Source organism: Diorhabda sublineata, chromosome 7, assembly GCF_026230105.1.
Source record: "Diorhabda sublineata isolate icDioSubl1.1 chromosome 7, icDioSubl1.1, whole genome shotgun sequence".
NCBI lineage: Eukaryota > Metazoa > Arthropoda > Insecta > Coleoptera > Chrysomelidae > Diorhabda > Diorhabda sublineata.
The window spans coordinates 1,495,005-1,519,015 of NC_079480.1; the positions used below are offsets into that span (position 1 = coordinate 1,495,005).

Consider the following 24,011-nt stretch of genomic DNA (forward strand, 5'->3'; position numbering starts at 1 on the left):
TAGTCAAATGGTATCTAAAGTTCGAAGGCCTAAGTGGTGATAAATTTTTGGAAAAAAGATTTATATTTTTACCGAATGTTGTACATAATCTATTTCGGTGGAATTGCTCTTAATTTATGATTCTCCTTCTTTTTTTTTTTTTAATAAACATACGACTAAATCTATGGTTAAAATAATTTCTGTATAACCGAATAAATATTCATCGTAAAAATATTATAATACTCACTTTCGATCGCCACATTACCCCAAACTAATATAAAATATGAAAAATCTACTTTGAATTTTAATTTATTAAACGAATTTATTCATTTTTACAATTTTTGATTATAATCAATAAGGATCTTGATCAATTATTTCTTGGTTACACAATATATTTAACTATTTCCTTGTTAAAAAAAATAATTTAACTATTTCACACAATTTTGACAAATGTTTCATCAAATTATATTTTCATTGATATTATAATTTATATTTCTTGAAAACTATCAAAAACAAAAGTTATTTACATAAGTTTCTGGTTATTATTTCGCCATTGGAGTCACTCAATATATTCCACACAAAAAAATTTATTTATTGAGGTTATTTTCCCTAACTTACTTCAGTAAGTTCAACTAGATCAAATTCTACACTATATTAACTAATCAATTCGATACTACAATATGTTTTAGTTGAGTTTTTTAGAGATTATATTATTATTTTCCTCAACAGTATCAACTCTTCACTATATTAGCTCCAGTTGAACTTTTTGAAGGTTATTACCCCTTATTCACCTTAATAATATCAATTCTAAACTTTAATAGATTCAATCATCGATCGGCTTTACACTTGACAAGCTTTATTTATTAATCTAGTGGAATTTTTAAGATTATTACCCCTTATTTACCTCAATAAAGTCAACACCTCCCTATATTAGATCAATTATCCATTTAGTTGAACTTTTTTAAGGCCATTACCCCTTATTGACCTCAATAAAGTGAACTCTTCTGTATATTAGCTCCAATTATCAAACTAGTTGAATTTTCTGAAGGTTATTACCTTAAAACCAAAAAGTTTATTACCCCTTTTGTTTCACAAACTAAGAAGTGGTACATGTGTTGTAATGTAATGTGGTGATCAAAGCGATAATATTATAAGTTATTATATGACTTAAGACCCTCCTCAAGAACCCAAATCAGATACTTTTTTAAATAGGTTTTTGTTTATTGTGAAATTTATCTATCGTAGTTTTCAAATTCTATTTCATTTCACAAACTATCTTTGAAAATATTCACCCTTAACTGAAAGTTGTTAAAGTTCATTTATCTTTTAATAAAATCAAAATTTTCAACTATAGTTTCACTTTTTTCTGTCCTAATTTTGAGTCGTACTTCATATTTAGGAGCAATTTAAAATTGGACTAAAATAGTCTCAGTTATTATGGATTTTATCTTCATGGGATTGATTTTTGTAAAACAGAATTATTCGAATGAGTAAATAGCCGGGTAGCTTTCTAACACTCATATTTTTAATCAATTGCAAGTGTGACGGAATGGTATAACTTTTTAAAAGAGCCTGTATACCAGTTAATGAAATTTTGACTTAAGCAATACTAAAAATATAGGAAATATTAAAGACTGACTTCTTTGAAGTTAATGAGGTTGTTGTTTGTTGAAAATAATATAGAAAATATTCAAAAAAATATAATTTTATTAAATTCATAGGTTAAAGACTCCAGCAGCTATGAAAGTCATTCCCGTAAGTCGTTTTATGAAACTTTCCAAGGAGAGACTTTTTTTGGCTCCTTACAATTAATGGATTTGATTTTTAAAATTTTTGGTAATTGTTTAGAACTCACCAATACTCGGTTGTGTACTTTTTTAAAAAAAACTTTTATTTACGAAGAAAATAATACAAATTTTAGTTCTGTTTTATAATTTCGTTGCCTCACTTTTACTTTCTTGGTTAGGTCACGTTTCTTCTTTTTTTTCTTCGAATTCAAACATCTATCTTGTAGTTCGCCATAGAAAAATAAAAAACAGAAGAATCAATATTATTTTTGTGATCTTAGAACTGAAATTTAGGGAAAAATATTTAAACTGATTAACATCACTGAAACAGTTGGTAACCATTAATTGTAAGTATTGAATAATTAAATTTAATGAAAAGTATGTCAAAAGTTCTTGCAATAACGAAAATGGTAAGTAAAATTTTGCCTTTCACCCTTTTACTTCATAATACGGGGGGTGCATCAAAAGTATGGTACAATAGAACTATAAGAAACACTGCTTGTTATAACTAAATACTTTTGATACCAATAAAATATTCTATTATACGTCCCACAAGAATATGTTGAATAAAAGTCTTTTTCTTCTGCACTTTTATCATACTGTGTATTCAAAATTAAAATTTGACAGGGGATAACCCAGATTTAGGGTCAAAACAAGAGTTACATAAAAATATATGGTCGGATTTGTATCTCTGGAGTCTTTAATCGATATTTTGCAGGTGGAACGTATTTGGTTAAATTTAGAGCAGTTTTTGAATCGTAAAATGAAATTTATTAATAAAAATTTCAAATTTGAACGAATACTTTTTATAAAATTGTTGATTACAAACAAATGCTCTCAATTACCAGATTTACTTCACTTTACAATTTTAGTTTTATTTATAAATATATATACAGGATGATGACAATAAATCTTCCTGTGTCGATTTACTTGTATAAACTTGTACATTGAAGTATTAAAAAAATTATATATTTATTATTGGTTCTAGTATTATATGCAAGGAAAGTAATAAAATGATACTTTAGTAATATTGAATTGTGTATTATGTTGATTCAAATGCTAACAGGGTGTATCAAACTCGACTTTGTGCACAAAATTTCTCATTTTTTTAAAACTCCCAAATGTCAGTAGGTCTGTGAATCGCACTGATTAACATTTCTGTTATTTAGTGACACCTACAAGAGATTCAATAATTCTCTTCTGCTGCTGTTATTAGTTGTTTTGTGGTTTACTCTTGAAATACTCTCTGTATTATATGACCTTAAGCAGCAATGTAAAGTGCCGATATGATCAAAAAATTGTAATAATAGACAATTTTTACCCCTAAGAAATGCCTTATACCCATTTCAAAGCTCTACTTATGACAAAGTATTTAATTTTCTCCTCTGTTGGTCAAAACTGCAGGAAATAGGAAAAACGCTAAGTTATTTCGCTCAGCACGCAATGAACAATTCACAACTCATCAATTTAAAAATAAACAACTAGCCAATGTTTGCCAAAGCAACAAGTATTAGAAGGAGATTGTATGCCATCCAGCAAAGATGGCCGAACCGTCAATGACGTCATTCTGGATTGGTCTATTAGTATTTGGTGTTCAATTATCGAGTACCTTTTATTTCGGATAACAAATACATAATTTGTGGATGTGTTCCAAAATTTGACACTTGACATAATCAAAGTGTGTTCCAATTAATTCTCGTGTGTCAAATTAATCATAATGACATTGACGTACGTCAAACTTGAAATTAATTAGTAATCGTACGTAAATTTTTCTAACTCATTTAGTACTGTTAATATTTCAGTTATTAAAAATTCATGATAAAAATATTTATTTTGCTCGAATTATAAGAAATATGTTTTGATTGGTTTTATTTACTGTTTTGAAGTTATCAATAAATGTGAGTGTGTTTAAGAAGACTTTGGAATATGTACGATGAGATTGAACAAACTCGTTACTATTTCTAAGTAGTTAAATTGAATCTAAAGAAGGTATAATGGTTATTTCAGCAAAATAACTGAATTGAGTTATACCGGGGAGGTTAAAAAGGTAAGGTTAAAGCTGACTGTATTTTCACTTATAATTTCGATGAAAAGTTTTCGTTTCTGCTTAAAGTTGTGATTTTTATGAAAATTTTCATTTATATAATGTCACTATTATTGAAAATATGAATGATAATTAAGATGACTGCTGGTTATAGATTATAACTACTATGATTTTAATTACCTTCTTTTGATTTAAATAACAAGTATGACTAACACTTAATGAAAAAATTGGGGTTTGAAAGATATCGTGTAAGTCGTGTCAATATTTGTGTAAAATTTACAAAAATTTCTACTATTCAGTGAAACCACGATTCAGGACCAAAGTTCCTAAAGTGGTCCAGGGGTCCACGGTACACTCGACGGGGGTTTAAGTTGAGCATGGCAAAAAATGGGGGTCCATGAAAATTTATCTTTCAATAGTGAAGAACTAAAATGTTGACTTTTTCAACGATATAGACAGATAATATTTATTTAAAGAAGCTCAGCGACTTGCATATTCCATATACTATATTTCTTTTTACCACTCCGAATGGCAAGTCTTCTAAATAAAATTTGATTGGATCTTTTGCTACGAGTCATTGTAGATTTCTAAAAAGTAAAATTGGATGGCATCCAACTCTACTTAACACAATCAATTGAAAATTTGTTTAGTTGATTTTATTATAAAACAATTAACCCTATAAAGCAATCAATTCTAACCTTTTTTTTTTCGAAAACTGTTAATTCGTTGTTGAAACTCAGTTTCAGTAGTTAGATCTAATCTTCTGGATCCAGCAAAATTTTGAAAGTTTGGAAACCAATGATTTAAATAATATGAATAGATTCACCAAGTCCATACTTTTCATTTTTACGTGATATGTCCAATGATATGTTACTTTTTATCAAACTTTTAAAAAGAACATTGTTCTCAACTGTATTTAGTTTTTCAATTTGACGTATGTAGATTTTGTAACAAAAAGGATTTTAAAAAGATATTTACATTATAACTGACAGTAGGACAGCAATTTTTATTGATTCAATCTTATACTTATACCAAACTCAGTACTTATCATTATCTTTTCTGCTATTTAGTTTAAGATATTTTAACTAATATTGGTCATAATAAAATAACTTCCAAATCAACACCAGTAATGAAAAATTTCAACTTTTGGGCAATAGAAATGGGTCTTAACTAAAAAAGGTTGTTTAACAATACAGTTGCAATGTGATTCATAGTATGTCTTATTACAAGCATTTGCATATTTTGTAATTGCATTTGATGCTTTTATGCTGCTATTCTAGGGATAAATTTAGTTACCTTCAGTTCAATAACCAACCGAATGTCTCTCAGATTAGCAGATTGGTTTGAACACTTTGTGAAACTAACATTTTTCTTTTCTCTGGTGTAACTAACCTCTTTGATGATTATTGGAGCTGAAATTTCTTTGCAAATTTTTGTTTTTTCTTTCTACTATGACCAAATGTATGAATTACTCCCTGGAAAGTAAGCACCCGAAGACAAAACGGTTACTTTTTGGCTTCATATGTTTTTTCATACATTTCCATCTACACTGATGGCTTTTTTTGATTGTCTATATTAAAATCAGTATTTAGAATTTATATTCCAAAGTCATATTATGAAATCTTTGTTTTTCATAACTATATTTTTATTATGTTACATAAAGGGGGTTGTATATTGAAAGTATTGACCCCTGATAAATTCAAACAAATATTTAGTATAAAAAAATTGCTTTTTATATAATCCTTTTTGTTACTAAACTTTTATATATGTGACTGAAAAATAAAATCAGTAAAAATGATGCAATCTACGGGGGTATGTTTGTAATCTTCCATAATGTCTTGTCAACATAAGTATAAATTTATCTAGAAATAAAAAGTGATTTTTGATTATGCTGTTTTTTATTATTTTTCACCTTTTTCCCACTACTAAGATATAGTTTTAATATAATATGTAAATGAAGAAACGTATTTGTTAAATCTCAACAATTCCCAGCAAATTTTCTATTAAAAGTAAAAATAATTTCAAGTTATCATTATCCCACTCTAGATCATCTGATTTTAATTTAAATCTTTGTTTTGACACTTGATATATGAAAAAAGAATTGTTTTCTGTTGATTTTATAACTTTAAATGTCTACACGTTCATCATTTTGGTGTAAAGTATCAAACGTTTTGTTGCAAATCTACACACGAAAAAAACTATTAATTTATCAATTTTTTTGTAAAATCGACATTTTACTACCCTAGGTCAGCTACTAAATGAATATATCACCCTTGAAAATAGTGTCCCATCGATAAATAATGTTTTTGGTACAAATAAAACTAATGTTACAGAGTAACTTACAATTTTCAGGTTTTATTCCAAAATAACTTCAGTATATTATATATAAATATCAATTACATCTATAAAATCTGTCAGTATATTCAAAACAATTTAACAACCATCAATTTATTTAAATACCGGCTGCTTGTAAAGTATTTTCAAATGACAAAACCAAAATTTTTATAAATACTCAGTCATTCTAGTTGGCAATACAAGACTTGTAAAAATATTTCAATTTAACTCGTGGTTGGAATAAAAAAATTTCTCAAAAAGCTGCATAATTATAAGTTTTCTAGTGCCAACAGTTTTGTCTTAATTTATATTATAAAACCTCCCCAAATGAAGATGAATTTGGAAAGTAATCAAAAAAATATGATCAATATATATAAAGTTGACAAAACGGAACGTGAATGTTTTTTCTAAAATTTTTAATACCTTCAAGAATCATATTTGTAGCACAACAATAATAAATTTAATAATCGAAGACACCTAATATTAATAAATACTGATTCTAATTTATAATTAGGGTGATTTTTTCATTATTTTGCAGCATTATATCAATATTTATTCAAAATTTTTTTCACTGCTAATAAAGTCTTATTGATTTCCAACAAAAAACCCTCTTCTAACTAATTTAAAAAAAACATCACTTACCTATGTCAACTTTATGTTTGAATACTAAAAATTTATTTTAAGAAAATGACTTTGAATTGAGATTAACCTTCTCCATAATCGATTTAACATAAGCTTCGTGTATTTGTTTCGTAAAGTCCGAATTATTTTTTAAAAGATATATAAGGGCCTGTGCTAATTGTTTTTCAGTTAGTAAATCTACATGATCTACCTCTACAGATAAATTGTCCAAAGTTTCTTTGGTTTTAGGAGTTGTAAACATCTTTGGCGTCATCAGGTGAAGTTTTGAATCTACAAACTAAAATTAAAAATGCTTAAAGAATAATAGATTTTAAGATACTAAGTTCCCGATAACCACAAATCACATTTTGGATTTGTTGTTTAACACTTTGGTTGCCAACTATTAGGTATAAAACTTGGAACTAACCTAAATTATTATATTTTTTTGTTGCGTAAACCCAGAATAAACCTCCCTAATACATGTTTTGGTAATTATCTAGATTAGGTTACACCCTTCCGATTTCGTTAAAATTTTAGTAAGTTAGGTTAGGATCCCTTGAGGTGCTTTTTTTCATTTGAAAAAACAATTTTTTCAGTAATTAGGTTAGGTTAGACAAGGGGGACAGTGTAAAAATTTGTGTAAAGTTTCAACATACACCCACCTCATCCCATTTTGATTCTTCAAACTAAAAAAGGTACCTGAAGGTATCCTAATCAAACATACTAAAATTTTAACTAAATCGGAGGGTTTGGTTAGGACCTTTTCAAGTACTTTTTAAGTATCTAATCTAAAAATTATGCTCCAAAGAAAGAAGTATCAAACAAATAAAGAAATCTGTGTTAATCTATTACGAAAATTCACATAGAAAAGTTGGAAAAGCGTTAAAACTAGCCATTTTAAATCGTTTAATGACCATAAAAGCATCGATGATGCTTATTATCAGGATTATCAAAAAAGGTTTATAACAGAAAACATAAAAAGATAATCATGATGGAAAATCACACAGTGAAATTGTGGTCCACAGCAAACATTATGATGGAATTTTTCATAATATTTTATGAGAATTTGTGCATGGAAAAGCTGTATAAATGTGTACTTGGCTGAAATTTCTGGAACCGCTGATAAAAAACAAAAATAATAACGAATTCATGATTCTGAGCTGCTCGAGTCAAATAAAAATGATTTTTCTTCAACTTGTAACCACTTTGATTCACCAATACACACTTAGATCAAAACAGCAGTGATCTCAGTAAACTACTCTCGACAAAACACACTGTATATTTGGAAAACTGGAAAAGAACTGACAATAGTTTTTAAGCCTGAAGATTATCTTTCAAGAAAATAATATCAAACAAATCTTTGTTAAAACAAAAATAAAGATTACATAGAAAGGTTGGAGGATTAAAACTGATTTTATTCTCTCCAAGAGACCAGAAGCCTTTAACAATGATAGAAAGTGAAAAACAATAATAGTAGAATGAAACTCTTTGGAAAAGGGGGAAATTATAGTAAAAGTGAGAGAAATAATAGTCTATGGTTATCTGAGGTTGGAAAGGGGGTGATCTACAACATTTGTATTTACACTTTTTTCCCATAACCTCAAAATTCATATAAAACATCAAAATAACAAAGTTTTTGTTTTTTTATACTTATCTTCTACAAAAAACATTTTTTTTCACGAAATTTGGTAAAAACTCAATTTTTTATGTACCAAACACATTTATTTGGTTTGGAATGTTCATTTGTTCACCTTATTGTGACTTAATATCGAAAAAGCAACCTAAATTTCAATCGAAAATTCTCCCGTCAAAATATCAGTTTTTTTTAAAATTCGTTGATTTTTGGTTCGTAGAAATCTACTTTTTGATTGTGTAGACAAATATTACATCGCCATTGAAAATTTTCCCAGAAAAGGCAAAAAAAGTTAGAATCAGAATTTTTTTTTAATTATTATGTACAATTTCTATCTATTAATTAAATTTTTAGACTCTACTTATGTCTATCAATGTAACAAAATTTTAATAAATATTTAAAAATCACAATGATAAAAAATGACTTTTGATGACTTTTCTGAAAAAAATTTCGAAGGTAATAGTAATATTTTTTTGGACTATCAGAAACTAGAGATTTCAATGAACAAATATCTCAGACTTTTTAAAAAAGCTGTTCTTTTGACAGGAGAATTTTCAATTAAAAATTATGGTGCTTTTTCAAGTCAAAATAGGATTAAAATATAAATATTTCCAATCAAATGTATTACAGTGTATTTTGGTCATCAAAACATGAAAGTTTTCAACAAATTTTGTGAAGAAAAAAAATGTTTTTTGTAAAAGATAAAGATAAAAAACCAATAACTCGGTGTTTTGAATTTTTCATATAAATTTTGATGTTATGTTAAAAAAACATAAACACAAAAGATCTTTAGAACTTGAAATTTTGCTGGAAATTGAGATAAACCGTTTTTTACCATTAAAAACTCATCCACTTTCCCTTCCCGACCACCCAGATCGCCCGTAAATTATTTTTCCTCAAATTTTCATTATATTCTCCTCCTTTTCCAAAACGATTCAACCTACTATCATTTTTTTTTTTGTATCTAAATTTATAGACCCAAAGAACTATTTTGATAAATAAAACAGAATTTGACCAGGCAAAGGTGGAAAAAGTGAGACAAAATATTTTAAATACATAAAATAATCATAAATATAAAATAAAATCCTCAAAAGACATAATGAAAATGCTATAAAATACTTACTTGATTAAATGGCGATGTTCCTAATAAATCTTGAGTTTCCTCATTTTGTCCTAAATTATTTTGTTGTAATAAATAAGCAAGAGGTGAAGTACTATGTGCCAAAGATTGATTTTTGGTGGCATTGCTAAACCTAAAATTATTATCAGGAATTCCTTTTTTATCAGAAGTCGGAAAAGATATTGGAACACTCCTTCTATCTCCACTAGCTACTATAATAGTTTGCTGAGCAGCAACATTTTCTTGGGGCGTTATAGATCGTTGTTGCTTTTCTATGTGTTCAACAGAATGTGCAGGATTTGACATTAATTTCTACAAATATTATCTTACAAATTTGATTTTATTTGAAAAATATTTTATTTACCTGTAGAACATTTTCTTCGGGAATTCCTGCTACTACAGGTTTTTGGCTCGATTTCGTACTAGCTTTTGCAAAAAAATCCATCACACTTTGTGAGGTAACATCTGGTGCCCTAGGAGTTGAAGAAAACGTTGGAACAGCATCTTGTTTAGTAGGAGTCCTATTAAAATCTTCTTGAGCTTTACTCAACATACTAAATATGTCTACATTTGAAGGCTTTTTTGACCTGTCGTCACTAGAGTCTTTCAAACTTTTCATTATAGATTCAATCAGTAACGTAATTTTAATACACTCTTCTCTATTATAAAACCAAATACCGAATATTTTACTTTTGGAATTCCTGTACAGCAAAAAAGGAATTTGCATCTGATAATCGAAATCCCTAACAATAGGTTCTATGAGATTGTCAGTATTTAACCTATTCATAACCATAATACTGTGGAATGGTTCTCCATTTCGGCTGTATATAAATAAAGCACCTTCGGTTTCTGTTTTTTCCCACTCGTTAGAAGATGTATTAAAAATATATAAAGCAACGTGTGTAGCACTTGCCAGAATATCTTTTACATATGGATCCACTCTCTTTATAGAAGTTACACTCATACGCAACTCGATGGAATCAGCCATGATTTAAAAGAAGTACTAACACGAACTAATATTGATTTAACCTACATTATGTCGTAAACCTCACAATATGCGACCAATCACGCAACCAAACAAAATAAAAAAATTAAGTTTACAGCAAAAGGTTGCAGATAAACGATTGAAAGATAGTTTTCTACTTTAATTTTCAGAATAGTTATATCTGCTATCATTTAATTACAAATAAATGTTAAAAATACTTTTAACGCTATAAAAGAATTTTACTCAAATAATACAAAATATTTATCTATATATTTTGGTCATGGTTTGTAGGATACAATTGGTGAAAAATATATAATATTTATTTTAAACTACAAAATTAAGCTTCATTTTGTCATCGCTAAATGGACTTTCGTCGTGTTTAAGTATGCTTTAAAGTAAAATAATAAGAGTTTTTATTGGTTTCAAGGTTTCATAGTTTCGTCCAATCAGAACGTTTATTTATGCATTTGTGGTTTGACATTTTGACAGCTAGCATATATTATATTCAACATGGAGGTATAAATAAGACTTGTTTGGGTATTATTGGATAATTTAATTGTTTCTTGTGATATAAATAATAATTAATCTATAATGTCTCGATCCATTCGTGCAGAAACCCGTAGTAGGGCTAAAGATGATATTAAGAAAGTTATGAATGTTATAGATCGAGTTCGGCATTGGTACCAATTTTATCAATATAAAATATTGTTGAACTATGTTTAAAATTTTTAGGGAAAAGAAATGGGTGACTATTGGTGATACTACAATGAAAATATATAAATGGGTACCAGTAACTGAACCAAAAAAATCACTGAAACATAGAGAAAATAAGGAAAACATGAGAAAAGCCACGGTTCTTGACACTTCCAACTCAAATTCGAATTTTAGTTTGGCAGAAGATTCTAATACGTGTAAGTAGTATTAATTTTTGTTTTCTCCTTTAAACTGTTTTCATTCAAAAAATTTTGATTAAAGGTTTCTCAACTGTTAGTGATTCTCAGGGTCCTACTGATTTTTCCTCCTCTCACATGACATTTTCAGAAGATTCAAATTCTCAAGGTAGTGAAATGGTTTCAGTGAAACGATTAAAAAGTGGGGACTAAACATTTTCAAATTTGAATAATTTATTATTTTTTCTTATCACCTGCTATGTTGGTGAGAATAATTAGTGTTTAAAACTTTTTTTTATATGTGTAGTCTCTGTATATAGTATTGTAGTCCAATTCTTAATTATACTGTACTTGGTTTTAGCTATTACCTTTAGGGCTGGGTTACTTGTCTTAAAACTGATAAAGTTTCCCTTAATTATTTTCATTTATATTCTAAATACTTAACTCAATAAAAGTTATTTTGAAAGTATTGTATGTTTAATTCTGTAATTGTAACTTGCTGATTTCTAATAAAAGTTGATCTTATTTGAAAAAAAAATGGTTACCAGAAGTTTCTAAATTACTTCCCACTAAAGCTATAGCTAACTATATGAGACAGAGGGTATAAGAGAAAAAGTATATATTACTTTGTGATTTACTACGTTTTATAAGGTATAAGCTTAAAAAAAATCAGTATTTTAGGGTAGAACGTTTATTATTTAAAACGGAATACAATCTGCGTTTGTTTTGAGCAAATTTATTGATATTTTCCATGTTTAACTCTATGTTTGTATTAAAACTTAATAAATCCTTTCTGTAATGTTATTAATTTGAAAAAATTAGATTAAAGCCTCGTTTTTTGTTTTGAAAGTTAGGTTTTCACTTTGCAGGCCTTTCTAGATATTTTTTGTTGCTATTATTTAATTATTTCACCCTTTGTATTTATAGAAACTAATTAACGCAACAATATAAATGTAAGCAGGTCGAAATTGATGTTACGTTAAGATTTTTAACCAAACAATCATTGTTTCTACTGATATTTCACAATTATAGTAAATAATGTTATTTTGCATGAATTCGATTAAAAAATATTATGAATCAAATTAACTATAAATCTTCAAAATTTCATAAAATAAAATGGTATAACCAATTGCCACTTTTAGCGAGGGTTTCTGAGACTATTAAAAGGTTGACTTTATAAAAAAATCTATTAAAATGCCTATTTGAGTCGTTTGGCCACAGTTAAATGTTGAAAATCTTGCACCTGATTTATTAAAGAAATAAAACATGTAATACATTTCATTATACCATATTAATTTGTCTTTTAATAATGTCCAAAAAAAATGCCCTCAAAACCGTCGAGTCAACATTAAAACGATTTTACCACTTGTCTTTCACAGTATTACATTCAATTAAACTTACCGTTTTAAATCGATACAGAGGATATTTTAAATGAAAAATTTAGGTGCAAAACGATTAAACTCTGCCAAATAAAAAAGAAAAAATTATAGCGTGTTTGCCGGTTATATCTTTATGTAAAAGTCTTTTAGAAAAATTCAGTTTTCAAAGTTGAATTATATATATCCTACACATATTATAAATATATATTACGTCAATAAATCACGTTTTCAATAAAAATTGTTTGAAATTCACAGTGTAAGTTGAATTTTTAATAAAAGTCAACATTGATATAAAAAAATAATCACGTTATTAAATTCTTCGTAAATAAGACAACATTGTTTTACGAATTTATAATCAGTACTTATTTGTGTCAATAGAACACGGTAACAGCTGATAATGAAGTTGAACGCGTATGTATGTGATTCATCTATGGTGAAACGTCCATTTTGTTTATACGTAACATAGAGTTAATATTAAACATAGAGACAGTGGTGGCTTGTTTGAATGTGTCCGAACTGTTAATAGCAAAAGATTATCAGTATATATATGGAAAATTAACACATCAAACTAAAACAATAAAAATGAAAGTTTTTTTAAATTTGAAAACTGACTAAAATCTCGATGTGATTTATGATCCGCAATCAGGTGATAGGTGATCAATCTGATACAGGATCATCATAGTAAAGTGAATGATATTTTCAAGTTGAGACATATGTTCTGAGTATGACGTCATGCAATGATAATCAATTTTCATGAATATATTATTACATTATAACGAATTTGTATAATTGTTTATATTTATTTACTATTCGTGTTGAAATAAGAATATACCATGAATGGTTAGAAAATTCGTATAAGGGAAATTTGATATAAAATTCATTACGTACCCGCAAAATACGGCATAAAATAAAGATTAAATCCATAGATAATTGAATATCATAATTTCGTATGAAGTAAACAAATTTCTGTAGTCATTCATAATGTGTCTATTCAACATTTGATCTATTAAAATCGATTTATTATTTAGGATTGACATTAATCTGATTCCATCAATCATGTTTATTGTAACACTGTACAAATAGCAAGAATTGTGTCACATAGACAGTTTTTTTCATATTCCCACTCATAAAAAATACAAACACTTCAAAATTACAGTGTTCAGTTAATAAAAATGTTATCGAAATTACCGCCATGTGCTAAAATGAAATTAGCCGAACCGTTATACGGGCGAATGAAACGGATACAAGTATATGAAAATGGCGATCCAAGGTGTTATTTATTGAATATCGTACCGAGAAATTTTAGAACTTGGAACGCCGTTTTACAACATATTACGAACGTTATACGACCGAACTTTGGACCAGTGAAAAAATTAGTAGCTTTAAGAACTTGCAAATGCATTGAAACTTTTGATGAACTCGATTCTTGTGAAAAGTATATAGGTAATTATACTGTTAACTGTTTTATAATACAAGGTGTCTCAAAAGAAAGTCCACCTTCGTATTCATGATGTAAACGCACCTATTCGGAGGGGCGCGGGAGATATGTCAATCGGTGGTACGTTCGACGGCTTCTAGAATGGTCGCAAACGCGAACAGTTACTCCGTCTGCTCAGTTGGTACAAGTATTGAAGCCTCAGAATGCTAGTCAGAGGCTGGATTTCGTATACCAGATGATTGATGATTTCTTCGTGTCTGAACTTGTAAACTTCAATGTTTATAAACACACGCGTCCAATAGATCTCTGCCACGAATTCGTGGAATTTTTCCATAAGTTGGCCTCCATGCGGTCGTTGTTTAAGTGAGGTTATGTCAAATTTAAAATTTAAGATGAAAAACTGACGTTCCTGGTAGCCGTCACAGAAAATCCCCGCCGAGTCATACACAATTTTATTGTTAGATTGAATTAATGCCGCGAGTTCAGCGATTTACATTTTTAAGAATTAAGTTTCCAAGCAATTTATTTTAATATGTTTCAACATTTTTTCAAATTTCTTACTTTTCTTAAAATTGTAAACTTTATGTCAACTTACTTTTGAGACACCTTGTATAATCTATACTGCGCATACTTGAGAATGCGCAGAATCGAGCTGGAACCTTTGAGAATAGATAAATCGTTGTCTTAATCTTAGTCGAAACAGCTTCCACTCATAGAAATTGTCTATACATATATTATGTTAAAAACAATATTAAATTAACTTTACTATGTCTAGCATTGGGATTCAACGGAACTTTAAAAATGATATCGGGAGGATACAGAGACGTCTGTCCACAAAAAGGATATTGTAAACAGTTATATTGCGGACAGCTCGATTCGAAGATGTCATGTTTTTTAAGTGCAACTAAAAAAAAAGGTTTAACCATCATTTACGTGGTGAGAAACGGTGTTTGTGTACAAGTACCAAGTAAAATAGTCCTAAGGAAAAACGATTTAAAGAGTTGGGATCTTATTTTAAGGTAATAAGTCAAAATATGTAAATAGAGTAATTAATATGTATTTCAAAGGTTTTAAAATTATTTTTTTATATAAAATTTGATACATCGTACGAGAATACAACTGAACAATGTTGCCAGACTTTAAGAGTAGTATGGAGATGATGAGAAAACGTAAAGTTAGGTTATGTATTAAGTTATTGAGCATATTGGGGCAAATAAATATAACTTCATATTTATTGTAAAGAAAGAGTTTTAAAATTTGAATTAATTAAAAAATTTGTTCTGATCGGTGGTAGGATGTTTTGAAACGATCGAATGTTTTTTTTTCTAAATCCTGTTATTTCAAAAGCTGGTAATGAAAAATCTAAACAATAAGGTACTTTTCGACCAATCTCTGGTTATTTCCTCTAAATTCTCGAGTTTTAGCGAGACTCACGAACAGTAATTTCATTTTTATATATACATACCTTCAATTTTATAAAGGAATTTTTTCTATTTAGGTTTCTAAGTAAGAAATTAGATATACCGGAAGGAGCGGCATATATTTGTACCATATTTGGAGAAATGTTGTGCGATCCTCGGGAATTACAACACGGATTTGTATACGTTGTAGTACCTTACCAAGAAGATTTCGTCAAACTCGATTATTTACAATGTTTCAAGTACATGTGTTGTGAATATAGGCGAAATTACGTTGTTGATATTAAACCGGCGAGCTGTTTATCCAAAAGAAAAAATAAATATGGAAATAACAAGAAAACAGAACATTCGACTAGTGAAAAAATTACATCGTGTACTTGTTCTCCCAATTTTTCTAAACAAACTAATAATAAAAATCCTGCTGGTTGTTCAGACGGAGCTGTTACATCTGATTTATACAATTTTGACATAGACAGTATTGAAATAAATGAAGAAGTAATTTGCTCTCCTTGCTCTAAATTGGAACTTAAGAATAGTGTGAATGTGGAAAAACCGTGTTACTGTGGCAACTGCTCTCCTCGTCCCGAAGTGAAGGAAATTCACAATTTACAAAATTACGAATATAACATTTGTAATAATTTCATAAATACCAACGAAAATGATAATAATTCTCCGGAAACAATCAAAACACCATTTTTCTTAAACTATCTCAAAAAGATTTCTAATCCCGACAAAGACAACGTAATACAATTAATAAAACCTTGTGGACGTGAAGCTTGTCCAGTAAAAATAAATCGCAGAGCTAATTCCAATCAGAACAAAGAAAATCAAATAAAAGAAAAAAAATTAGTTGAAGGTTGTTTTTATGAAAACATGACTGGCAAATTTAAACGTGATTCCCACTGTTGTCCAAAGAAAAGGAATACAAAACGTTTACCGTTCTGTACAGATCACAGCGGTAAATTGGATGGTCCTGTAGATGATAGTACATCAAATTGTATCGATGAACAAGAAGAACGAAATTACAGAAAAGGTATTGTATTTATCACAGTTTATTTTAGATTATTTAGCATAGTATCTCCAAAAACAAATGAATTAAACTGATTACTACACACTGTATAATTCAGATCAAGATAAAAATTATTGATTACTCAAGCTTGGTTAGGTAATAGAAATTCCCTGTAAGGGTCCTTTTTGTCATACAAATTTGGAAAGCTCCTGAAACTGTCTACCAGTATCAGAAGCTAACTTTCAGACATTGTTATTTCCTATTTATTTGATATTAATTTTAAAAATAAAACACCACAGCGAAAATCAGCGCAATAACTGGAATAATATTTCCACAACCAAATAACAAGGATGTTTTAAAGAAAATACAAACTGACCTGATCTATTCTGTGCTCATAACCTCACAAAATTAAGGAATTAAACCAAGGAGTTGAAAGCTGGCGAACTCTTAGCTTAATGTAAATGTAATGGATATTTTCAGCATAAACTACAAGTACCATTTCGAATCCGTCAATTAATATTTTTATTTCTTAGTTAATGGTAATTTTTAATTTTGTCTACATAAACCAACCTTCAATTTCGATAACTTACTTCATAAAAACGAAATTAATTTTCACATATAATTTATGCGTTGACAGCTTAAATACCACAATCAACCGTTCGTTTTACATAATCTAGTATTAGTTTGTTCGTATCGTTTCGTTCGCGGTAGATAATTTGGACACATTCTGAATTTCTTCTTGACGTGTCAAATGCGCATGCTTTGTTCGGAATATATTCCGAATCTACATTCCTCCACGAAAGATTTATGAACTGCGCCCGATTAAAAATCCTTATCCATGACCAAGAATACATTGAACGTATTCAGAACACGTTCGGAATAAGAAATCTGCACCACGAACACAGGAATGTAAATTCTGAACATGTTTTATTAGCACTGCGAACGCACAATTTCAAACTACGCATGAATCTGGTGACAGAACATGTTCGGGATATCTACCGGGAACAAAGCTAATATATCAATTTCTAGTTCTATGGGTTTTATCTGACAGTTGAATTCATTTGACGTATACGTTTATGAGACGTTGTCAAATTTGTGTTGGTAATTTCTCATATTTTTGTAAAAATAGTTCAATTTAAAAACGAAATCATAGTATATGCAGTATTTTATTAATTTGTTTTTAAAATGAAAGTATTTTTTAAAAGTGAGTAATATATCGTGACAAAATGTTGATAAACACAACGTGAAAATACTAAAAGTTGATATTATTAATGACTAACAAATTATTTGTTGATATTTAAAGAAAACATCTTCGAATCTGTTAAATTATTTATTTAGCTCATGTATCTACTAATAAAAAATATGTATATTATAAACGGTATGTCCACAGGTGCTTATTCGTTAAAGTAGGGCAGTTAAATAAACGTTTTAACCTTTAATTCCTTTGGTTTTTTGTTTGTAGGTTATTGTGCTTCATTTATTAGAGTACAACGGAAACAGGATCGATTACAAATACAACCCAAAGGATATCGAAAACCGTTAACAGAATGTCTCCCTAAGACAAAATTTATAAAATGCAAATCAAAGACGTGCTTCATGTGTAGAGGAATATCAAAAATGAAAATTGAAATTGAAAAAATGAAAAGTTGTCCCGATTTAAAAGAAATTATCGAAATGTCACGACGTAGAAAAATTTGTAACAAAAATAAGATACCCACAAAGACTACCTCCACTCTGTACATTGAAGCGTTACATCCACGATCAAATTGTAAACCAATACATAATACACCTGGTCCTTGTTCTTTTGGTTTGGGTAATCGCTCTGGTAGGTTTTGTTAAACCCAACAAATATCTACAGAGTGAAAAAATAAATTATTAGTGAAAAATTTTTTTTAATTTCTACTTTGTGTTTACGGGTTAAATAATTCAAATAATATTTTGATATTTCTATCTTTATCTACATGTTTCGTATTTATTTTAATTAACCAGGTATACATCTCTCAATTTTCCATGATAATTAACAAATAATTATTGATATTTTACTTGTTATATACAAATATAAATAAAAAGAACTCTATCCTATTTTATAGTCTTTATTATTATTTTGTATGATGAACAATTTATTAAATTCTATTTTTTTATTAATAAACTCTCTAATACACATATATCAGTAACTTCTCTAAATCTAGAGCGTTTATTGAATATATGGCAGCATGTTGACATTTGACATAATTATAGTTTTTCTATAAAAAAGAAGAAACGAATATAGAGTTGATATTAAAGGTATATTGTATTATTGGTAGAAATAGATAGAGCATCGATTTACCACTCTCTATTCGCTATTAAAATCAAAACTTGTCATTTTTCCCCTTTGGCGTTCACCCTACTCAAACAATTGACTTCATGGCGATCTGGAATGGAAAGTATTCGATATAACACAAGAGACCAAATTGATTACATTTCTGTAGCTACAGTATAGCCAAACTTATAAACAGCATAAGTTTATTGAGAAAAAATAAAATAAGACCGATTTAGTATCATTTGCAATTAACAAATAGATAATAGCGATTTAATTTATTTTTATACTAAATTGGTTGATATTTAGATTAAATTGTTCATTACAAAGTAATCATATCATATATGAATTATTCTGACTGGATACGCGATAATGAATGAAATTATTTGTGGCGTTGCATTTCAGAAACTGTGAGTATAATTATTTTTTTAATTATTCGGGTATTTTGGTATATATCTCTGATTTTTCTTGAAAAAAACTTCAATTATTGAACAAGTATGATTCGTTGTTGTGTAGTTTGTGGAAACGTGGATCATTTATTTCCAAATTAAAATTTTCACAGGTAAATGTGGTTATGTTTTGTCAGGAAAACAATTTTGTTTGTCGCCAGTGGCGAGTCATTAATTTTTGTTACTATTATTGAAATATTTCGTTGCCTTACCCAACTATTAGTACTAGTTTCTTGGATATTTATATTACGTGAAAAAATAGTATGTCGTCATAAATTTTCTATGATTTTTAATAAAAGAATTATTCTTGTGATTTTTTTTAAATAAATTTAGTTTAATATTTTGATAGCAAATTTTATCTGACAAGGATAACCCTCTCCTTTTCGCACTCATTACTCATAAGAAACGTTGGATCGCCTTCAAATGCTTTTTATCGATGAAGTATTTTGTCTATTGTGTTATTAAGTCTATGAATGTGTCAATTTTCATATGGAGATAGGAAGGAAGAATAATTAAATAGGAAGGATAATAAATAAAAAAACATCCATCAAATCAAAAGTATATTACTTGAAAAAAAATAATTTTACAAAAAAATATATTAAAAGAGATTATACATTCAGGAACAATAATAGATAAATATATTCAATTTTTAGAATAAAATGATACAGTTATAATCAAGTTATAATACAAATTACATAAAAGTAAGTACAAAATTTTATATGTGTACAATAATATATTTATACTAAACGTTGTTTACAACAACATTCGCATTATACCATCGAATCATTTGAGCTTTATTCGTACCCGGCTAGAAGGACCAGATGGTGTAATTGCGAGTGTTGGTGTAGTGGTAATAGTTCGGTGTAAATATCTCAAACGATTCCAGAAATTACAACTCAATATATTTACAATTTAATAATTTTTTGAGTAAATTTTAGGTACAGACATTTGAACAAACTACGAAAAATTCGATAATGAGTTTAGATATAAAAATAAAAAATGACATAAGGAACCTAACCTAACCAAAAAATTGGTTACATCAAAAATTCAGTCAGAAGTTAGGTTAGGTTAATTAGGTGTCCAAATATGAGTTTGTGGTTGGGTGTGGGAGATAGTCTGGCTTGTTAAAAGGGAATTATATAAAAAAAAACACTAAATTTATGATGACATTTAACGTTGATTAAAATATAGTCGAATAGAATAATGACTATCATTACCAATGGCACAGAAACGTGTATTGTCTATCTGAGGTACACAAAAAGCTCGAAAGGTCAATTTTAACTTATTCTAAACAAAGTAGACCTAAATCAGCAACGAAAACACATAAGAAAGTCTAAGAAGTAAAATAGAAGCATCGAGTACTACCGGAGAAACTAAATATGACTTTGGAAAGTTTTCATGGGAGAAAACTCCATTATAACCTCAGTGAAAAGAACAGAAGAATGAATTTGTTGTTAATATTTAAATCGAAACGCACTGTAGAGTATTTTGAAGTTATATTGGAAAAAAATACTCAGTAGATGATTTTTCGTTCTCCGATTCATTATTTCTCCTATCTGTTAGAAAATATGGAACCACGAGGGTTTTAATATAAACATTAAGTTGTTATTAGTCTATTCTGTCAATGTAAATTGACATTATTTAATTATTAGTACTTGCATATTTCTTAACGCAACTACCCTATATTAATCTCTTGGTCATTATTATCAAAATATAGATTTGAGTTTTTTTGCACCTCTGTATCTAAAATTTTCTCAAACAATTTAAAATGAACTTAATCTCATTTATTGTCCAATTTAATGTATAATTATAATCACATTTCTATTCATAAAATTACAAAATTATTTACACACTTTTTATTCGATAATAATTTGATTTTTCCTTGGATCTCATAGTTACATCTAGGTAACATCTATTAATGTCAACAAGACAGGAATTTTCTATTCTAATTAATTAGATTATCTAAAAAAATAAACGATTGAAGGAATCGAAAACCATAAAAATACTTTTCGAATCAATGTTTTACCAAAGTAACTATGTGATCTAAGGCTATTTCATATCTAATACCACGCCAAACTAATAATCGTAACTATTGATATGTTATAAACATTGGATATAAAATATACTGTGTGATCTATTAAAGAGACAACTGTTTTTCATAAATAATAAGACTTTGGTTCTTCATCGATACATCATGTATATAATCCTTTCAAATTCTTTGAAGTATAGAAAAAAAATAAAGGTATAATTGGTACTAGTAACTTAATTTATTTGATTTTAAAGTGGAAATGTCAAAAAGAGGAGAAAGTTTAATTTGAAATTGTTGTTTTGAGGTTGTTAGTTCAGTCTTTACATATTATTTGGCAATGGGGTACTTTTTCACGTCATTTAAAACGTCTTCTGGCCTTTCACTCAATTTTGTAGGGATTTAATATATAATCAACTATAATCTTCGATATGCCTAAAGCATGGGTAACATTTGATCATTACGAATCAATAAATTTGTTATTAGAGCACTTGACTTGAATTTCATTATATTTGAAATAATTACCTTCGATATGTTAGCACAATATTTAGTTTTCACTGTGGAATTGTTTAGTTTAACACCAATAGTCGAAACTAACTCTTTCTACTTTTATTAACATTTATATAAGTCTACTGTTGATATTTAATCTCATAAATTTTGAATATATCAAATTTTCTTCTATTAAAAATCAATTTCGGCATATATATTTCCACATACATTCAATATTCTGAATTTTATGGCTTCACAAGTATTCTCCTTTATTAAATCACACTGTATATAAACATTTATTGATCAAAAGGTGTGAAATTATGTTAGTGTCTATGAAATGGGTATTTATTTTAAAATTCATTCATAACATGGTTTCAGAATAATAAAAAAATTATTTTGTTTCATTCTTTTCCCTATATACTTTCCAGATAATTAAATTGTGAGTTTAAAAGTTACGGTTAACATAGATTGTAAGTAGTTAACTCCTTTAGTCAGAAAAAGACTCTTTTGAAGACAAAGTATAATTACTAATGCATAATTTCGTATATCTAGAAGTGAATCAATAAAATTTAATTCAGTTATCATTTTTTTTTATAAATAATGTTCAAAATCTAACAAAAAAGTTAAGTATACTCCAAAATTTGATTTTACTAGTCAGCAATTGTACGAAAAACTTCAAATATAGATAAGACTTAAATATTCGATCAAATATCTTCTCAATTTACAAAAAATCTGTTTACTATTCTGAAAAATCCAAGAAAATGCACTAAAATTGTCAAAATATTCTTATACGTCTAGACGAATACATTTATTGTTATGAGTTACAGTATTTTTCACAGCCTAAAATCCAATGAATCAAAAATTAATAGCACTAAGATTAATTTTACTAACAATTCGTTGAAAAACATTTTTTTTTGATATTTTCTTATAGCATTCCAACAATAAATACGAGTATGATTCATTAAACTGATCTCAAAATATCCTTGTAAAAAATAATTATTCAAAAAGTTATTTAAGCGCAGTGATATTAATACCCTCAGTCTTATATGTTGAAAATAATCAAGAAAGGAAAGTTTTCTGAACAGGAAATTTATTTACCTCCGCCGTATAATTCACTTCAGATCGAGGTGGTTTTTCCTTTTCAATTTCCAAGATAATTGATTTCCCGGAATCTTCGTAGTTCACCAAATTATATCTGATAAAACAAAATATTTGAAAATTTTCTAAATGTTACACTAAAAAAGGTAGTAATTTAATAATCATCTCTCGTAAAACGTCATATTTTTTTATTATAATCTGTTTAGATTTTCAAAAAACCAACTAATTGATTTGAAATACTTAAAATTTCAATAACTGAACTATATGAACTATTTTGGAGTGGGTTTCCTGTTGGTTTGGATTATCGATTTTGAAGAACCCAAAGTTAGTAATATGAGAAAAAATCACAAATCCTCCGTTAACACACACCAAATATACACAAACTTAATTGTTGAACGAATCGAATGATTTCCATAGAATATACACAAATATAATTTTATCTGACAAGTATTGAATTTAATGTATTTTTTATTAAATAACTTTGTCTATTATTTAAATTGAATAAGAGTTATCTGAAATTAACAAGCTAGAAGAAGATAAATAAACCAGTTATTTTAGAACAAAAGTTATCTGAAATTCCAACTTAGAAGAAGATAGATATACACGTTATTTTGAAACAAATTGACAAGTTAGAAAAAGATAGTGATACAACTTATTTTAAAATATCTTGTAGAGGTGAGAAAAAAAAATGTTATATATTTAGTTATTTACAGAATTTACTAGAGATGGAGATATACTATAAAAAATTATTATTGATATATAAAATTACCTTGTTTGGTTTCTATTTTTTTCATCACTCGTAGTAGATTCCCTCTGAATTAGAGGTTCGTGGAACTGCCCTGGGTACTCCTCGACGTGCGTACAATAGAAATTATTGTGAGGTGACGTAACATAATCTTTACGAAGAAGATTATCGTAAGTCCGGTGAAAATGATTTTGATTACATTTTTCTTTGGCGTTTTTTTGATGCGACACCGGCTGAATATACAAAGTAGGTCTGAAAAAATAATAAGACA

The 24,011-nt window shown here is 28.1% G+C and overlaps 5 protein-coding genes across 5 annotated transcripts in view; 3 read left to right on the forward strand and 2 right to left on the reverse strand.

Moving 5' to 3' along the window:
- The window catches only part of LOC130446967 (dual specificity testis-specific protein kinase 2), a 23,304-nt gene extending 17,605 nt beyond the window's left edge, over positions 1-5,699 (forward strand). The window contains exon 6 of the mRNA XM_056783533.1: positions 4-5,699. Coding sequence (XP_056639511.1) covers positions 4-40 — 37 coding nt within the window. The 3' untranslated portion in view covers positions 41-5,699. The remainder of the gene's footprint in view (positions 1-3) is intronic.
- Positions 5,683-10,681, reverse strand: LOC130446968 (mRNA-decapping enzyme 1B). Its single transcript, XM_056783536.1, has 3 exons — positions 9,883-10,681; positions 9,522-9,830; positions 5,683-7,063 (listed from the first exon to the last, which is right to left on the reverse strand). The coding sequence occupies exons 1-3, from the start codon at positions 10,504-10,506 to the stop codon at positions 6,824-6,826; spliced, it is 1,173 nt and encodes a 390-aa protein (XP_056639514.1). The 5' UTR covers positions 10,507-10,681; the 3' UTR covers positions 5,683-6,823.
- A 290-nt stretch (positions 10,682-10,971) lies between these two features.
- Positions 10,972-11,862, forward strand: LOC130446972 (B-cell CLL/lymphoma 7 protein family member A). The gene is made up of 3 exons (XM_056783539.1): positions 10,972-11,183; positions 11,236-11,414; positions 11,479-11,862. Exons 1-3 carry the CDS (start codon positions 11,095-11,097, stop codon positions 11,604-11,606), a joined length of 396 nt encoding a protein of 131 aa, XP_056639517.1. The 5' UTR covers positions 10,972-11,094; the 3' UTR covers positions 11,607-11,862.
- Positions 11,863-14,318: 2,456 nt separating this feature from the next.
- Positions 14,319-19,728, forward strand: LOC130446973 (uncharacterized). The gene is made up of 3 exons (XM_056783540.1): positions 14,319-15,229; positions 15,709-16,661; positions 18,100-19,728. The coding sequence occupies exons 1-3, from the start codon at positions 15,012-15,014 to the stop codon at positions 18,474-18,476; spliced, it is 1,548 nt and encodes a 515-aa protein (XP_056639518.1). The 5' UTR covers positions 14,319-15,011; the 3' UTR covers positions 18,477-19,728.
- Positions 19,729-19,934: 206 nt separating this feature from the next.
- LOC130446974 (uncharacterized) overlaps positions 19,935-24,011 on the reverse strand; it is a 36,081-nt gene continuing 32,004 nt past the window's right edge. The window contains exons 5-6 of the mRNA XM_056783541.1: positions 23,765-23,992; positions 19,935-23,092 (exon numbers count right to left, since the gene is read on the reverse strand). Of these exons, the coding sequence (XP_056639519.1) occupies positions 22,957-23,092; positions 23,765-23,992 (364 nt within the window). The 3' untranslated portion in view covers positions 19,935-22,956. The remainder of the gene's footprint in view (positions 23,093-23,764; positions 23,993-24,011) is intronic.